This window comes from Hylobates moloch, unplaced genomic scaffold, assembly GCF_009828535.3.
Source record: "Hylobates moloch isolate HMO894 unplaced genomic scaffold, HMol_V3 SCAFFOLD_15, whole genome shotgun sequence".
NCBI lineage: Eukaryota > Metazoa > Chordata > Mammalia > Primates > Hylobatidae > Hylobates > Hylobates moloch.
In genome coordinates, this window is record NW_026652290.1 from 91,884,311 (window position 1) to 91,899,993 (window position 15,683).

The 15,683-nt window shown below is 52.3% G+C and overlaps 1 protein-coding gene across 3 annotated transcripts in view; it reads left to right on the forward strand.

Moving 5' to 3' along the window:
• Positions 1 to 4,034: 4,034 nt before the first annotated feature.
• The window catches only part of RELB (RELB proto-oncogene, NF-kB subunit), a 45,299-nt gene continuing 33,650 nt past the window's right edge, over positions 4,035 to 15,683 (forward strand). Inside the window, exons 1-4 of one of the 3 annotated variants that reach the window (XM_032176446.2) lie at positions 4,035 to 4,256; positions 5,515 to 5,562; positions 12,743 to 12,751; positions 14,541 to 14,881. In XM_032176446.2, coding sequence (XP_032032337.1) covers positions 4,151 to 4,256; positions 5,515 to 5,562; positions 12,743 to 12,751; positions 14,541 to 14,881 — 504 coding nt within the window. In that variant the 5' untranslated portion in view covers positions 4,035 to 4,150. Of the gene's footprint in view, positions 4,257 to 4,974; positions 5,364 to 5,514; positions 5,563 to 12,742; positions 12,752 to 14,540; positions 14,882 to 15,683 lie in introns of those variants that run through there. The other 2 variants (XM_058428996.1, XM_032176447.2) reach the window with 2 other exon arrangements.

The window sequence follows — 15,683 nt, forward strand, 5'->3', positions numbered from 1 at the left end:
AGCTGGGATTATAGGTGCCCACCACCACACCAGCTAATTTTTGTATTTTTAGTAGACATGGGGTTTCACCATGTTGGCCAGGCTGGTCTTGAACTCCGGACCTCAGGTGATCTGCCTGCCTCAGCCTCCCAAAGTGCTGGGATTACAGACGTGAGCCACCGTGCCCGGCCCTCACATGTCCTTTTAGTCACTCAGCAAACTTTTTTTTTTTTTTTTTTTTGAGACAGTCTCACTCTGTCACCCAGGCTGGAGTACAGTGGCATGATCTCAGCTCACTGCAGCCTCCACTTCCTGGGTTCAAGCGATTGTCCTGCCTCAGCCTCCCTAGTAGCTGGGATTACAGGCACATGCCACCATGCCCGGCTAGTTTTGTACTTTTAGTAGAGACGGGGTTTCACCACGTTGGCCAGGCTGGTCTTGAACTCCTGACCTCAGGTGATCCGCCTGCCTTGGCCTCCCAAAGTGCTGGGATTACAGGCATGAGCCACTGCACCCAGTCTCAACAAACATTTTTGAGGCCTGGCATTGGCAAGGGGCAGAGAGGAATCAGGAGAGCTTCTGGTCCTATAACAATTGGAGCTGCTATTTGTCATCCTTATCATAAGCCAAGCGCGAGTGTAAGTGCTGCATGTGGTTGGCTTCATCCATTACATTTAATATTATTCAATGTCCTCGTCACCTTACTGGTCCATCACTCTGCCGTCATCTCTACGCCTTTCCTGTCAGTCACTCTGCACCAGCCTTCTTGCTATTCCTTAAGCATGCCATGCATGTTCCTACCACAGGGCCTTTGCACGTGCTAGCCCCTGTGCTTTGAACACTCTCCCCCAGATATCTCCACATGAATCCCTTGCCTTCTTTCACTCCCTGTTCAAATGGCACCTCTCAGACCCTGATCTCAGACCCAAACTACCCTCCAAACTCATTCTCTTTATCCTGCTCTATCCTGTAATACTGTCATCACCATCAGACATATATTTGCTTATCTGTTTTCCATCTGTCTCCTCACTTGGATTTCCTTGATGGCAAGGGCTTTTTGTCTGCTATGTGCATTGCTATGTCCCTAGCTTTTAGAGCAGTGCCTGACACTGTTAGGCTGTGTGTAATAACTCTGTAAATTGAAGAGCCAGGCACAGTGGCTCACTCCTGTAATCCCAGCGCTTTGGGAGGTTCAGGCAGAAGGATCACTTGAGGCTAGGAGGTCAAGATCAGCCTGGGCAACAGCAAAATCCCATGTCTTAAATAAAAGAAAGAAGGCCGGGCGTGGTGGCTCACGCCTGTAATCCCAGCACTTTGGGAGGCAGAGGCGGGTGGATCACGAGGTCAGGAGATCGAAACCATCCTGGCTAACACGGTGAAACTCCGTCTCTACTAAAAATACAAAAAATTAGCCAGGCGTGGTGGCGGGCACCTGTAGTCCCAGCTACTCGGGAGGCTGAGCAGCAGAATGGCGTGAACCCGGGAGCAGGAGCTTGCAGTGAGCTGAGATCACGCCACTGCACTCCAGCCTGGGTGGCAGAGCAAGACTCCGTCTCAAGAAAAAAAAGAAATAGGGCTGGGCACGGTGGCTCACGACTGTAATCCCAGCACTTTGGGAGGCCGAGACAGGTGGATCACCTGTGGTCAGGAGTTCAAGACCAGCCTGGCCAACATGGTGAAACCCCATCTCTACTAAAAAAAAAGAAAGAAAGAAAGAAATGTAGTCTCAGCACTTTGGGAGGCTGAGGTAGGCAGATCGCTTGAGCCCAGGAGTTTAAGACCAGCTTGGGCAACATAGTGAAACCTCATCTCTGCTAAAAACACAAAAATTAGGCCAGGCATGGTGGCACACACCTGTGGTCCCAGCTCACCAGCTGTGTGGCCTCAGGCAACTGACTTCATTTCTCTGAGCTTCAGTTTCCCATCTGTAAAGTGGGTCTAATAATAGGACGGTCATGAAGATTAAATAAGATGATGTTAATAGTTAGTTGCCCTTTGGCCAGGTGTACTGGCTCAGCCTGAGCAACAGATCCTCTCTCTACAAAAATAGAAAACAGGCTGGGCACAGTGGCTCATGCCTGTAGTCCCAGCTACTTGGGAAGCTGAGGCAGGAGAATTGCTTGAACCCGGGAGGCAGAGATTGCAGTGAGCTGAGATTATACCACTGCACTGCACTGCAGCCTGGGTGACAGAGCGAGACTCCATCTCTCAAAAAAAAAAAAAAAAAAAAAAAGAGAAAGAAAAGAAAATATTAGCCAGATGCTGTGGTGTGTGCCTGTAGTCCCAGCTACTCTGGAGGCTGAGGTGAGAGGACCCCCTTAGTCCAGGAGATTGAGGCTGTGGTGAACCATGTTCCTGCCACTGCACTCCAACCTGGGTGACAGAGTGACACCCTTCCTCAAAAAAAAAAAAAAAGTTCACATTTGTATATAGCACCCACATGTGCCAGGCCCTGTTCTAAGAATTTTATGTTTTAAATATTTGTGTCATATTAATTTGTGTGGCCTTGGAGAAATTAATTTCGCCGGGTTTCAGTTTTCTCATCTGCTATGTGGGGATAAATAACACCATATACTTCACACAATTGTTGTGAACATTCAACTTACAGAGTTATTTCTTTTTCTTTTTGAGACAAGGTGTCACTCTGTCACGCAGGCTGGAGTGCAATAGCATGATCACAGCTCACTGCAGCCTCAACCTCCCAGGTTCAAGCAATCCTCCTGCCTCGGCCTCTGAAAGTATTGGGGTTACAGGTGTGAGCCACCCTGCCTAGCCAGAACACCCAAGTTTTATACAAGCAAAGGAAAGACAACAAACCCTACATCTGTGGTCTGAGAGTGCCTGGCATCCAAGTTAGAACCTAATAGATCACCTAGTCGTTCTCAGGGATATGGGAGGCTTAGGAATGTGATCTAGCCAAGTGGCTGCCCCCCTTTCAGCCTGAGTCTCTTCTGCAATAATCCTATCATACGCTTCTGGCGCTGGTGCGAGGGATGAGCTGAGGGTTTAGGCACACAGCTCAGGATGTATACGGAGGCTACACTGCTGCCATTCGCAGACTGCGTTACTGAGCTTTTGAGCTCAAAGTGGTCTGGGCTATTTATGGGTAACTTTCAGGGGCTGCAGGGAGGAACAAACCAATAAATAAAACATCCATGCATTCATCCAATAAACTTTTTTTTTTGGAGATGGGAGTCTTGCTCTTTTGCCCAGGTTGGAGTGCTGTGGCATGATCACGGCTCACTGCAACCTCCGCCTCCCAGGTTCAAGCGATTCTCCTGCCTCAGCCTCTGGAGTAGCTGGCATTACAGGCACACACCAACACGCCCAGCTAATTTTTGTATTTCTAGTAGAGATGGGATTTCACCATGTTGGTCAGGCTGGTCTCGAAATCCTGACCTCGTGATATGCCCGCCTCGGCCTCCCAAAGTGCTGAGATTACAGGCATGAACCACCAAGCCCGGCCTCCAATAAACATTTATTGGACACCTATGGTGTTCCAGGAGCTGGTCTAGGCGCTGGGGTTACAACAATGCACAAAACATAAATTCTGAAGCTGACACGCTAGCTTTAAACGTTCCTTAAAAATCTTTATCCTCAATTTACGGTTGAGGAAACTGAGGTGTAGAGAGACCTTGGAGGTTTCCGAAATATTATTATGGATGGCAGGTGTAGAGCCCTGGCAACCTGTCGATCCTGAAGCTCCCCTTCCAGCCTGAGAAACGGCAGGTTCAAGTCCCACTGGGAGACCAAAGCGGGGAGCGGCTCAGTTTCCCGGCTTGCTCAATGGGTAAGGCGTGATGGCCTTAAGCAGGCCTCAGTTGTCTCGTCCAGAGCAATGGGCTGCGACGCCTGCCCAACCCCTCCTGAGCGCCCAGCCTCCCTTTCCCGGCCGGCCCCGCCCCCGCGATCACGTGACGCGTGGGGGTTTTCCCGTTCCCCAGGCGTGACGTCACGGTGGGGTGCAGACCAATGGGGGCGCAGGCCGGCGGCGCCGGGGAATTCCGCCGCCCCGCCCCCGCCCGCCGCCCGCCCGGCCCGGCCCCGCGCCCCGCGCAGCCCCGGGCGCCGCGCGTCCTGCCCGGCCTGCGGCTCCAGCCCTTGCGCCGCTCGCCCGACCCGCGATCGTCCACCAGACCGTGCCTCCCGGCCGCCCGGCCTGCCCGCGTGCATGCTTCGGTCTGGGCCAGCCTCTGGGCCGTCCGTCCCCACCGGCCGGGCCATGCCGAGTCGCCGCGTCGCCAGACCGCCGGCTGCGCCGGAGCTGGGGGCCTTAGGTAAACGGGGCTGGGGTTCAGGAGTGGGGTCTGGGGCGGGACTGGAGATGCGGGGATTCTGGCAGTCCCGGAGTAGTCTGGGGGTTCCTATGGGAGTCTAAGGGTTTCGCGGGGACAGAGTGAGGGTTCCTGAGACACTGTATTAGGGCGTAGGAAGGAGGCAGAGGGTGATAAGGGGGTACGGCCCGAGGTTCGAGCGAGGCGTCCCGCTGTAGAGTGAGAGGGGGCGGGGCCTGACCCTGAGGCAAGGAAGGGGGCGTGGTCTGACTCACAGAAGGCGGAGCGAAAACCGCTCTTGGGTGGCATGGGGGCGGGGCCAGGCCCAGAGAGGAGAAGAGGGGCGGGATCCGACCGGGACTATGAGAAGAGGGCCGGGCCTGACTCAAAAAAGGAAGCAGGGCCCTACGCGGAGGGGTGAGGGGGCGGGGCCTGGCCGTGACGGCAGGAAGGGGGCGGGGCCCGAGTTGGCCGAAAGAAGGGGAAGGGGCGGGGCCTGACTCTGGCCGAGTGGAGGGGAAGGGCCTGTTACCCAAAAAAACAGGGCGGGGCCTGACAGAGAATGAGGAGGGGGTGGGGCTTGCCTCCAGACGGAGAAGGGGGGCCTTGACATTGAAAAAATAAAAAGTGGTCTGACCCTGACAGGAGGATGTTTTTGTTTTTGTTGTTTTTTGTTTTTTTCTTTTGAGATGGAGTCTCGCTCTGTCGCCCAGCTGGAGTGCGGTGGCGCGATCTTCGCTTGCTGCAACCTCTGCCTCCCGGGTTCAAGCGATTCTCCTGCCTCAGCCCCCTGAGTAGCTGGAATTACAGGTGCCCGCCACCACACCCGGCTAATTTTTGTATTTTTAGTAGAGACGGGGTTTCACCATGCTGGTCAGGCTGGCCTCGAACTACTGACCTCAGGTGATCCGCACGCCTCGGCCTCCCAAAGTGCTGGATATACAGGTGTGAGCCCTTGCGCCCAGCGGGATGGGGACTTTTTAAACTGAGATTGAGATGGGGTCCCCTCCAGGCCCAACTTTAAAGGAGAAAAGGAGCGGGCCCTGAGTGTGATGAAGGGTGGGGCAAACTCACAGAAACTAAAGGCCGGGACCGTCCATGATTTCGCCGGTAAGCCTGGCCAGACGCAGGGGGCAATCAGGGCGAAGGGCCTGATCCAGAGGGGAAGAGCTAGGAGAGGAAGGGGTGGGGCTTGCTTGGGAGCTTCTCTGGTGCCTGGCTGCTCTCCATCACCTCCTGAGACGTTCCTCCTTCTCTGCAGGGTCCCCCGACCTCTCCTCGCTCTCACTCGCCGTTTCCAGGAGCACAGGTGAGCAGCCCTCCACAGTTCCCGCCCACTCGCTCATACAGGATGGGGTTGGGAGGACCCCGCAGAGATGTCTCTGTTTGGGGGTTCACGAGGTCCACCTCAGCTTTCCCCTGACAGGGTGCATCCCTCCCTGCCAGTTGAGATGGGCCCCCTAGGTTTTCTTACCTCTTGGACTGTTAAGAGAATGACAGGTGGCCGGGCGCGGTGGCCCACGCCTGTAATCCCAGCACTTTGGGAGGCCGAGGCGGGTGGATCACGAGGTCAGGAGATCGAGACCATCCTGGCGAACATGGTGAAACCCCGTCTCTACTAAAAATATAAAAAAATTAGCCGGGCATGGTGGCAGGCGCCTGTAGTCCCAGCTACTCGGGAGGCTGAGGCAGGAGAACGGCGTGAACCCGGGAGGCGGAGCTTGCAGTGAGCCGAGATTGCACCACTGCACTCCAGCCTGGGCGACAGAGCGAGACTCCATCTCAAGAGAAAAAAAAAAAAAAAAAAAAAAGAGCGTGACAGGTAAAACTAACCACCTATCCATGCTCAAAGCCTTGTTTAGAGATTCACTGTGGCTTAGCAGAAGGTAATCACTGCCATCCCGGGCTTTGGAGCTGGGGTTTACATACGGCTGTCACCGCCCCTCCCTGTGTGAATGTCTGCAAGTCAGTTCCCCAGTTCAGGCCTCGTTTTCCTCATCTGTAAGATGGACAGAATAACAGTGCCTCTCTTTCAAGGAAATTGAGAGTATTCAATGAATTGATACAGGTGCACTTTCCAAGCAGTATCTGGCACACAGTAAGGGCTCAGTAAGTGTTAACTGTTAGTGGTATAATAATAATAACAATAATAATTATTATCACTAGACAGTCTATAACAGTGGTTCATTTTTGGTGTGTGTGTGTTTGTTTTGTGTTTTTTTTTTTTTTTTTTTTTTTGAGACAGGGTCTCGCTGTGTCACCCAGGCTGGAGTACATGATGCGATTTTGACTCACTGCAATCTCCACCTCCCGGGTTCAGCAATTCTCCTGCCTCAGCCTCCTGAGTAGCTGGGATTACAGGCACCCGCCACCACACCCCACTAATTGTGTCTTTAGTAGAGACAGGGTTTCACCATGTTGGCCAGGCTGGTCTTGAACTCCTGACCTCAGGTGATCCACCCGCCTCAGCCTCCCAAAGTGCTGGGATTACAGGCGTGAGCCACTGCCCTCGGCCTCAGACAGTGGTTCTTTTTTTTTTTTTTTTTGAGACAGAGTTTTCTTCCCGTTGCCCAGGCTGGAGTACAATGTACAATGGCGCGATCTCGGCTCACTGCAACCTCCGCCTCTCAGGTTCAAGCAATTCTCCTGCCTCAGCCTCCCAGGTAGCTGGGATTACAGGGATGTGCCACCACACTCAGCTAATTTTTTGTGTTTTTAGTAGGGACGGGGTTTCTCCATGTTGGTCAGGCTGGTCTCGAACTCCTGACCTCAAATGATCCACCCTCCTCGGCCTCCCAAAGTGCTGGGATTACAGGCGCGAGCCACCGTGCCCAGCCAGAGAGTGGTTCTTAAACCATGTGCATCAGAATCATCCAGAGCGCTATTTAAAACATAATGTCACCTGGTATGGTGGCTCACGCCTGTAATCCCAGCACTTTGGGAGGCCGAGGTAGGCAAATCACCTGAGGTTGGGAGTTCGAGACCAGGCTGACCAACATGGAGAAACACCGTCTCTACTAAAAATACAAAATTAGCTGGGCGTGGTGGCGCATGCCTGTAATCTCAAATATTCAGGAGGCGGAGGCAGGATAATCACTTGAACCTGGGAGGTGGAGGGTGCAGTGAGCTGAGATCATGGCATTGCACTCCAGCCTGGGCAACAAGAGTGAAACTCCATCTCAAACAAACAAACAAAAAAACAGCCGGCCGTGGTGGCTCACTCCTGTAATCCCAGCACTTTGGGAGGTCGAGACAGGCAGATCACAAGGTCAGGAGTTCAAGACCAGCCTGGCCAATATGTTGAAACCCCATCTCTAATAAAAATACAAAAAAAATTAGCCAGACGTTGTGGCGGTCGCCTATAATCCTAGCTACTTGGGAGGCTGAGGCAGGAGAATCACTTGAACCCGAGAGGCAGAAGTTGCAGTGAGCCAGGATCGTGCCACTGCATTCCAGTCTGGGTGACAGAGCAAGAGTCTCCGTCTCAGGGAAAAAAAAAAAAAACCATAATGTCAGGCCCCACCTCTCGAGTTTCTGATTCAGTAGGTTTGGGATGAGAAATTATTTGCATTTTTAGCAAGCTCCCAAGAGATGCCTAGAACTACTAAAGTCCCCCAGCCAAAATTCAGTGCTGCCCAAGGAAATACAGAATCTCAACCAAAATATGACACTTTTTTCTTGTATACATTTGCTGGGATTTGGAGGGCAGGGATAGTCCTATTGTTGTGACTACTCAGTGGCTCCAGTTAGCTGGATCTGGGCCTTTCTCTGGAGATAGAATCTTGGGATGGAGCCCAGTTCTGGCTTCACCATGGAAGAAGTGAGGCCGGTTCCCCAACAAGTCTGCGAGTTTAGGGAGGATGGCATCAGTGACAGACACTGCCCAAGTGGTGGTCCTGGGCAGGAACAAGGCTGAGACTTTTCTTTTTTTTTGAGTCAGAGTCTCGCTCTGTCACCCAGCCTGGAGTGCAGTGTCACGATCTCAGCTCACTGCAGCCTCCGCCTCCCAGGTTCAAGCGATTCTCCTGCCTCAGCCTCCCGAGTAGCTGAGATTATAGGCGCATGCCCAACATGTCCAACTAATTTTTGTATTTTTAGTAAAGACGGGGTTTTGCCATGTTGTCCAGGCTGGTCTGGAACTTCTGGCCTCAAGCGATCTGTCTGCCTTGGCCTCCCAAAGTGCTGGGATTACAGGCATGAGCCACCGCACCCGGCCAAGGCTGAGACTTTTCTGGTCCAAGACCTAGATCTTTGGTTTCAAATGAGAGTTATTTCTGATGTCATCCATTCAATAAATATTTATTATGCGCCTGTTCTGTACCTGGCCTTGTGCCGAGCAGTGCTGAGGACAGGCCTGGTCCTGGGGTTCCCTACTTAGATGAGGAGGCAGACACATAAACAATAAGTTAAATACGGGATTATAAAATGTGATAAGGGCTATGAAGAAACCTCGGGGTCAATGATATTTAACAGCAGGGTGGGGATACAAGAACTAGTGAGATAGAATGGGAAGGAAAATTCCCTTTTTTTTTTTTTGGAGGCAGAGTCTCGTTCTGTTGCCTACACTGGCGTGCGGTGGGGTGATCTAGGCTTACTGCAACCTCTGACTCCCGGTTCAAGCAATCCTCCTGCCTCAGCCTCTCAAACAGCTGGGATTCCAGGCGTGTGCCACCACACCCAGCTGATTTTTGTACTTTTAGAGAAACTGGGTTTCACCACGTTGGCCAGGCTTGTCTCGAAATCCTGACTTCCACTGATCCAGCCACCTCGGCCTCCTAAAGTTCTGAGATTACAGGCATGAGCCACTGTGCCCGGCCAGAAAATCCCCTTCATTTTGAAGGGCCAGACATATGCTGGACCCTGGGGATACAACGAGGAGAAACAGACATTATTCCCACTCTTCAATGCTCCCAGTCTATAGGAGACAGGTATGAGTCAGTGTAATGTGAGGTCATGTGACATCTTCATCAGTGCCATGAAATGATAAAACAGGCTGGGTGTGGTGGCTCATGCCTGTAATCCCAGCACTTCGGGAGGCCGAGTTGGGTGGATCATCTGAGGTCAGGAGTTCAAGACCAGCCTGACCAACATGGCAAAACCTCATCTCTACTAAAAATACAAAAATTAGCTGGGTGTGATAGCCTGTAATCCCAGCTACTCGGGAGGCTGAGGCAGGAGAATCACTTGAACCCACGAGGCGGAGGTCGTGGTGAGCCGAGATTGCGTCATTGTACTCCAGCCTGGGTGACAAGAGCAAAACTCCATCTGAAAAACAAACAAAAAAAAGAAAATGATAAAACAAAGGCACCTGACTTTGAGGGACTGGAGTGGGGGATAAGGGGACTCTCTTGGATAAAATGGTCAGGGAAGAGCTGTCTAGGATGTGACGTTTGACCAAGGAACTGAAGATGGAGGAGGAGGAAGTCACGCCATGCAAAGAGCTGGGGGGAAGAGCATTCAGGCAGAGACCAGCCTGTGCAAAGGCCGAGGCAGGACCTACGTAGTCAATTTCCTGCTTTCACATGGCCCATCCTGGCTGCCCCTGAATGGTGGCATGTCCATGTTGGGGGTAAGGGAGGAACTGCTATTTGAGCAGAAACTTGAATAATTTCCTGGCTAATAGAGGACTTGAGATAATAATAATATTAACTAAGCTTTCTGGAAGATGTCGCGTGGTCAGAACCTGCACTAAGCAGTTTACCTATGTGATTCTGAATCCTCATGTTAGTTCCTGAGGTACGAGCTCAGACGTCATTTTGTAGAGGAAGCCCAGAGACGGTAAGTGACTTGCCCAAGGCTGCACAGCCAGTGAGTAACAGCTGAGATTCAAATCAACTCTATGTGACTCTACATTCCATGCTCTAAAATCATGCCCATGGCCGGGCGTGGTGGCTCACACCTGTAATCCCAGCACTTTGGGAGGCTGAGGTGGGTAGGTCACTTGAGGCCAGGAGTTCGAGACCAGTCTGGCCAACATGGTGAACCCCGTCTCTACTAAAAATACAAAAATTAGCTGGGCATGGTAGTGCGAGACTGTAATCCCAGCTACTCAGGAGGCTGAGGCAGGAGAATCGCTTGAACCCGGGAGGCAGAGGTTGCGGTGAGCCGAGATCCTGTTACTGCACTCCAGCCTGGGCGACAGAGCAAGATTTTATCTCAACAAAAAGAAAAAAGAAAAGAAAAGAAAACCATGCTATCCAACTTCTCCATTTTATAGACAGATAAACTGGGACCTAGAAAGGAGAAGGATTCTCTAGGACTGAAGTCCATACAACAGGGTCTTCCAAACCTTCTCCAGTAGCAGCCAGCATTTGCATAGTGCCTACTATGTGGCAGTTCTAAATGCTTCCGACGTGCTCTTTAATTTTTAAAATTTTAAGGCTGGGCACAGTGGCTCACGCCTGTAATCCTAGCACTCTGGGAGGCCAAGGTGGGTGAATCACTTGAGATCAGGAATTCGAGACCAGCCTGGCCAGTGTGGTGAAACCCTGTCTCTACTAAAAAAAAAAAAAAAAATTAGCCAGATGTGGTGGTGATGCCTGTAATCCCAGCTACTCGGGAGGCTGAGACACATGGTGACAGACAAACTCACTCAAAAAAGAAAAAGGCCAGGCTGGTTCACACCTGTAACCACACTTAGGCCGAGGTCTGGATACCAGTCTGGCCAACGTGGTGAAACCCTGTCTCTGCTAAAAATGCAAAAAAATAGCAAAGCGTGGTGCCTGCACCTGTAATCCTACTATCTACTCGGGAGGCTGAGGCAGGAGAATCACTTGAACCCAAGAGGCAGAGGTTGCAGTGAGCCGAGATTGTGCCACCGCACCCTAGCCTGGGTGACAGAGCGAGACTCCGTCTCAAAAAAATAAAAATAAATAAAATAAAATTTCAAATAAAAGTATCTTAGCCCAACAAGGTAGGCATTGTTATTGTGCCCATTTTACAGATGAAGAAACCAAGGCACAAAAGGTGAAGTAATAGGCTTATGGCCACACAACTAGCAAGTTGCAGAGCCAGGATTTGAACAGAGGCAGTGAACCCAGAGCTCCAGCCACAGCCGCCCAGGACTCAGTCTCCCCCTACAGCCCAGGAGCCTCTGGAGGGTCCAAAGTCTAACCCTGTCTTTGGGTCCCCAGGTTCATCCAGCACAGATGCCTAAGAAGGATTTAACCAGTTCAAGTGACTTGAGGTTGGCCCTGCCAGTGACCTACAGCGTGTCCCTTCCTCTCTGCCAGCCTCAGTATCCCTATCTGCCAAGTTGGGGGGACCTTGGCACCCTACTGACTTCACAGATCCCATGAGATAAGGGGTGCAGGAAAACTACCTTACAAGGGGTAAAGGTCTGGCTGCCAGGAGCCACTCCCTGAGAACAGAGGAGGACAGATCTAGCAGCGGAACAGGTTCGCGTCTATAAATCCCCAGCCAGAGACCAGCGCGGGCAGCCCTGGGTGGGACACCTGGCTGGGACACCTGGCTGCAGCTGCCTTCCTTTGCTGTGTGATTCTAAGGCTCACTGGCGGCCTCTGAGCTTCCCCTTGTCCTGTCTATGGAATGACGGGAGGTTGGTTTCGATTCCTCCACGATTCTGTCAAGGGCTGAGCTTTCCTGGGGAGGTGAAAAGGGGCTTCCCTGAGGACCCAACATTACTGTACCTCCTCCCTCAGGAAGCAGGGGTGAATCTGGGATTTCGGGTGGTCACTGTGGGAGGACAGGGCTGGGGTACAGAGCAAGAGGCTGCCTGGGTTCAGATCAGCCTCTTTGCATCTTTTTGTTGTTGTTTGTTTTTGAGACAGTCTCACTCTGTTGTCCAGGCTGGAGTGCAGTGACGCGATCTCAGCTCACTGCAACCTCTGCCTCCTGAGTTCAAGTGATTCTCCTGCCTCAGCCTCCCAAGTAGCTGGGATTACAGGTGCCCACCACGATACCCAGCTAATTTTTGTATTTTTAGTAGAGACGGGGTTTTGCCATGTTGGCCAGCTGGTCTCAAACTCCTGACCTCAAGTGATCTGCCCACCTCAGCCTCCCAAAGTGCTGGGATTACAGGCATGAGCCACCAGGCCTGGCCACCTCTTTGTATCTTTAAACACCAGCCAGTGACCTCCAGGACTCTGGGGTGGACTTCAGGGAGGGAACACACCCCAAGTTGTTTGGAAATTTGGGGATCCACTTTTTCCTGGTGATAAGACCCCTTTCTAATGGGTTCCCAAAAAGACTTCATAATCCCTGGTCTAAATGTTTTTTGGGAGGCATTTGGCTTAGTTGGAGGATACCCTGATGCTGGGACCCCAACATTAGAGGTTGAAAGGATGGTAGCCCAGAGGAGAAGATGAGGTTTGGGGTTTAGTGCCCCAGCAAGTCAGAGCCCAGGGTTTCCCAGGACGGAGGAAGACGGAAGGGTCACAGGAGGGACAGGGTTGGGGAATCTGTCTTAAAAGATAAAAAGTTGTGACTACTTTCTGGACCTTACCTTTCTCTTTCTCTTCCTTCCACAGACGAATTGGGTGAGTATCACGAGGCAGGTTTGCGGGGAGGCTGAGGGACCCAAGTGCCTGCAGAAGGGGGTCTTGGCCTTCCTTGTTCAGTGGGGGTGGGGGAGAGGTGTCACTGTGTGACTTCCAGGACTGTGGAGGGATTTGAACGAAGTCATGCTCTTAAGGTACTTAGCAGTGCTTGACACTTGGAAAACACTCAGCGCACCAGAGGCTGTGTGGCTCACGCCTGTAATCCTGGCACTTTGGGAGGCAGAGGCAGGAGGACTGCTTGAGGCCAGGAGTTCAGGACTAGCCTGGGTAACATAGTGAGACCCCCATCTCTACATAAAATTTTTAAAAATTAGCCGGGCATGGTGGTGCACACCTGTAGTCTCAGCTGCTCAGGAGGCTGAAGTGGGAGGATCACCTGAGCCTGGGAGGTCGCCTGGGAGGTCGAGGCTGCAGTGAGCTATGATTGCACCACTGCACTGCAGCCTGGGCGGCAGAGCAAGACCTTGTCTCAAAAAGAAAACCAATTAAAATAAAATAATGTTATTAATCCCCTAGTGAGTACAGACAGACGCTGTTCTAGGCCCTGGGGATTTAGCCATGAACAAAACTTAAGTCCCTGCCCTCACAGAGCTGATAGCCCGGTGTGGGAGACAGAGGAAAATGATAGATGAACAAGATAATGTTAGCCTGGGCTAAGAGCTGTGAAAGAAATAAACAGGACAAGGGAGAGATGGCCTGGAGAAGCCACATTAGGTTAGGCTTTTCTGAAGAGATAACATAGGAGCTGAGACCAGGAGGTGAAGCAGCCAGCATGGCTTGAATGGGAGACCATGTGGAATAGGCAGTAGAAGAGCAAGTTCTTTCTTACTTATTTATTTAAGTTATTTTTTGAGACAGAGTCTCGCTCTGTTGCCCAGGCTGGAGTGCAGTGGTGCTATCTCAGCTCACTGCAAACTCCACCTCCCAGGTTCAAGCAATTCTCCTGCCTCAGCCTCCCGAGTAGCTGGGAGTACAGGCGTGCACCACCATGCCTGGCTAATTTTTCTATTTATTTATCTATTTATTTAGAGATGGAATTTCGCTCTTGTTGCCCAGGCTGGAGTGCAATGGCATGATCTTGGCTCACTGCAACCTCCACCTCCCGGGTTTAAGTGATTCTCCTGCCTCTGCCTCCCGAGTAGCTGGGACTACAGGCACACATCACCGTGCCCAATTTTTATATTTTTAGTAGAGATGGGGTTTCACCATGTTGGCCAGGCAGGTCTCAAACTCCTGACCTCAGGTGATCCGCCTGCCTCGGCCTCCCAAAATGCTGGGATTACAGGCATGAACCACCGTTCCCGGCCTATTATTTATTTATTTAGGGACGGAGTCTCGCTCTGTCACCCAGGCTGGAGTGCAGTGGCACAATCTTGGCTTACTGCAATGTCCGCCTCCTGGGTTCAAGCTGTTCTCCTGCCTCAGCCTCCCGAGTAGCTGGGATTACAGACGTGGGAGACCAGGCGGGCTCATTTTTGTAGAGACGGGGTTTCACTATGTTGGCCAGGCTGGTCTCGAACTCCTGACCTCAATGGATTCACCCACCTCGGCCTCCCAAGGTGCTGGGATTACAGGCGTGAGCCACCGCACCTGGCCTCCCTGACTCTGTGTGTGTGTGTGCGTGTGTGTGTGTGTGTGTGTGTGTGTGTGTGTGTGTGTGTGTGAGATAAATGGGATGGAAAACGTCTCGGGGGTAATCAAGCCTTTTTTTTTTTTTTTTAATTTTTGAAAGAATCGGCGTCACCACCCGTTTTTTCTTCTCCCGCAGAGATCATCGACGAGTACATCAAGGAGAACGGCTTCGGCCTGGACGGGGGACAGCAGGGCCCGGGCGAGGGGCTGCCACGCCTGGTGTCTCGCGGGGCGGCCTCCCTGAGCACGGTCACCCTGGGCCCCGTGGCGCCCCCAGCCACGCCGCCGCCTTGGAGCTGCCCCCTGGGCCGACTGGTGCCCCCAGCGCCGGGCCCGGGCCCGCAGCCGCACCTGGTCATCACGGAGCAGCCCAAGCAGCGCGGCATGCGCTTCCGCTACGAGTGCGAGGGCCGCTCGGCCGGCAGCATCCTTGGGGAGAGCAGCACCGAGGCCAGCAAGACGCTGCCCGCCATCGAGGTGGGCCCGGCGAGCGGCCCCGGGCGGGTGGGACTGGGGCTTCCCCTGCACCCCGGAGCCATCCACATGCATTTATACGTTTATTTGATGGTGGCTATCATTGTTATTGTTGTTATTGTTGGGCTAGATATTAATTATACTATCACCTGGCCTGGAATCCAAAAGGTTCAGAAAAAAGGAGGGGTCGGACATTTGGCTGGGCACGGTGACTCGCGCCTGTAATCCCAGTACTTTGGGAGGCCGAGGCGGGCGGATCCCTTGACGTCAGGAGTTCGAGACCAGCCTGGCCAACATGGTGAAACCCCATCTGTACTAAAAGTACACAAATTAGCCGAGTGTGGTGGCAGAATCCAAGCTATTTAGGAGGCCAAGGTGGGAGGATCAGCTGAGCCCAGGGAGGTGCAGGCTGCTGTGAGCTGAGATTGCACCACTGCATAGCAGTCTGGGTAACAGAGTGAGACCTTGTCTCAAAAAAAAAAAAAAAAAAAGAAGGCGGGTCGTGGTGCGGTGGCTCAGGCTTGTAATTCTAGCACTTTGGGAGGTCGAGGCGAGCAGATCACTCAAGCTCAGGAGTTCTAGATGAGCCTGGGCAAGATGGCAAAACCCCATCTCTACAAAAAATACAAAAATTAGCCAGGTGTGGTGGCACATGGCTGTAGTCCTAGCTACATGGCAGGGCTGAGGTGGGAGGATCGCTTGAGCCTAGGAGGTCAAGGCTACAGTGATCCAAGATAGCACCACTGCACTCCGGCCTGGGCAACAGAGCAAGACCCTGCCTCAATTAAAAAACAAACAAATATAT